At 39.9% G+C, this 2,332-nt stretch overlaps 1 protein-coding gene across 1 annotated transcript in view; it reads left to right on the top strand.

Moving 5' to 3' along the window:
- Positions 1–2,332, top strand: part of MAATS1 (MYCBP associated and testis expressed 1) — a 47,291-nt gene that overhangs the window by 5,212 nt on the left and 39,747 nt on the right. Inside the window, exon 2 of the mRNA XM_015814441.1 lies at positions 291–367. Within this exon, the coding sequence (XP_015669927.1) occupies positions 291–367 (77 nt within the window). The remainder of the gene's footprint in view (positions 1–290; positions 368–2,332) is intronic.

Genomic DNA, 2,332 nt, shown 5'->3' with positions numbered 1-2,332 from the left:
TTGATAGAAAAATAAAATAAGCTTCCAGACCTTCTCTTCTCAACTCCAACCAACCCCGGCCTTCTCCTTTCCTTTCCTTTTCTATCCTTCCTCCTTCCACTCACGCCAGCCACACCCAAAGCCAACTGCAGCTGTCCCAATCTTTTCCTTCCCAGTCAAGCTCCTGCCAGCACTCTCAGGCAGTCCCCGCTACATAAGCTATGAATAAATAGATGCTTAACAGGATTGTTTAGCCTAATATGTTTTGTTAAATTTATTAAAATGTTTCCATTTCTGTATATGTATTTTAGATCCATTGTATGAGCTATCAAGTGAAAAAGATCATGCACAGGCAAATGTCCAAGCTCATCTTATTCATGATGAAATGGTACGTGATTACAGTCTAAAACTATTCTTTCAGAGTACTTGTATTTCTGTGAAAAATAACTTGCTGTTGCTAGGTATTTTGCAATCTATTTTACAGGAAATATAACTTTAAAAACAATGCAGTGTATATCTACACATATCATATAGATATAGATCAGTGGTGGCGAACCTATGGCACGCGTGCCAGAGGCGGCACTCGTAGCCCTCTCTGTGGGCACACGCACTGTCGCCCCAGCCCCGCCTCCTCCCACGGCCCCCTCCTCACCAGCAGCCCTCCAGAGGAGAGTCGCCGCCAGACACAGCCCACGCAATGCTGTGCAGCCAAAGTCATGGTAGCTGGGCAGCGGGGACAAGACTCCGCCCTTGCACCCCATCGCACGCAGATAATGCTGCAGGGCATGGGCGGAGGGCGTGGCCACCATGGCGCTGCTGGGTTGCCTGGGTAATCTGGAGGTGGTGGATGGTCCAGCAGGCACAGCGGAGCGAGGACAGGGGTGGGGTGGGGGGTTTGGGTACTCGGTCTCTAAAAGGTTCGCCATCACTGATATAGATTGTTGCATGATTTCTTTTAATAATAGTTTGAGATGCTTATGTAAACAGAAATTTCCAAACCTTTTAGCACACAGAAATGTAAGTAGTCCTCAACTTACAACAGTTCATTTACTGACCATTCGAAGTTACAATGGCACTGAAAAAAAGTGACTTATGACCATTTTTCACACTTACGACCGTTGCAACATCCCCATGGTCACGTGATCAAAATTCAGACACTTGTTAACTGACTCATATTTATGGTGGTTGCAGTGCCCTATGATCATGTGATCATCTTTTGCAATCTTCTAACAAGCAAAGTCAATGGGGAAGCCAGTTTCACTTAACAACCATGTTACTAACTTAACAACTGCAGTCATTAACTTAACAATTGTGGCATGAAAGGTCATAAAATGTGGCAAAATTCATTTAATTGTCTTGCTTAGCCACAGAAATTTTGGGCTGAGTTGTGATCATGTCAAGCTACCTGAATAGTGGAATATATGTATGTATATATGTGTATAGCCAAGTTAAATATAAAACTATTCTATCCATGACTAATACAATTCTTCAATAATTTTATACTGTATACAGTAAAGCAGAAAATGATATTTGACAATTTTAAAGGTACTAATTAGTATAGGTTTAGCTTACTTGTAATGTTTTACTAAAAATAAAATTCTGTTTCACAAGCTGTTATTTCTGTCTGGAAGGTATGGTAAATCCTATATTAGCAGTTGAATATTTTAGTTATTTGAACAGTCTAAGAATAAACAAGTTCAAAAAGAAAAAAAACCCACAAAAAAGAGAATCGAAGTCTTAATATTTTCTTCATATACATGACTTAAAACAGTAGATTCTTAAAAAGTTTGACAATTATCATAAGTAGAATTATATTTGTATTTGTATATCATAATTATATTTGTATGAAAAACTAATTATATACAACTACAGATATAATTCTTATGATAATTGTCAAACTTTTTAAGACTTTGCTTGTTTTAAGTCATTTATATGAAGAAAATATTAAGACTTGACTCTCATTTTTGAAGATGCCGAAGACACTGCCACAGATAGGATTCATTGGAAGAAATTTGCTGCCTTAGGCGCTTCGCGCAAAAAGAACCAGTGATGATGATGAATTATATTGTATTAATTATATTTGTATTTAAGCCTTATATTTAAGCCTTATATTTGTATTTAAGCCTTATATTTGTATTTAAGCCCTTTCCCCCACCTTGTGAAGTGGGGGAAAGGGGTGCAAGTGGGCTTGTTGATTATATACCTGGCTCCCTGCTATGTATCAACAGCCCTGCCTGAGCTGGCTGACGTGATAGCCGGGGTGGCGGTGGGGACCCCCAGACTTATGGTCTTGGGGGATTTCAACCTGCCATCAGTGGGTGAGACGTCGGCGGCAGCTCAGGAGTTCTTGGCT

The sequence above is a fragment of the Protobothrops mucrosquamatus genome, unplaced genomic scaffold (genome assembly GCF_001527695.2).
Source record: "Protobothrops mucrosquamatus isolate PMUCROS unplaced genomic scaffold, P.Mucros_1.0 scaffold_88, whole genome shotgun sequence".
NCBI lineage: Eukaryota > Metazoa > Chordata > Lepidosauria > Squamata > Viperidae > Protobothrops > Protobothrops mucrosquamatus.
Note: the sequence above shows the minus strand (reverse complement) of the source record. Positions and strands in the feature narration are given on the sequence as shown.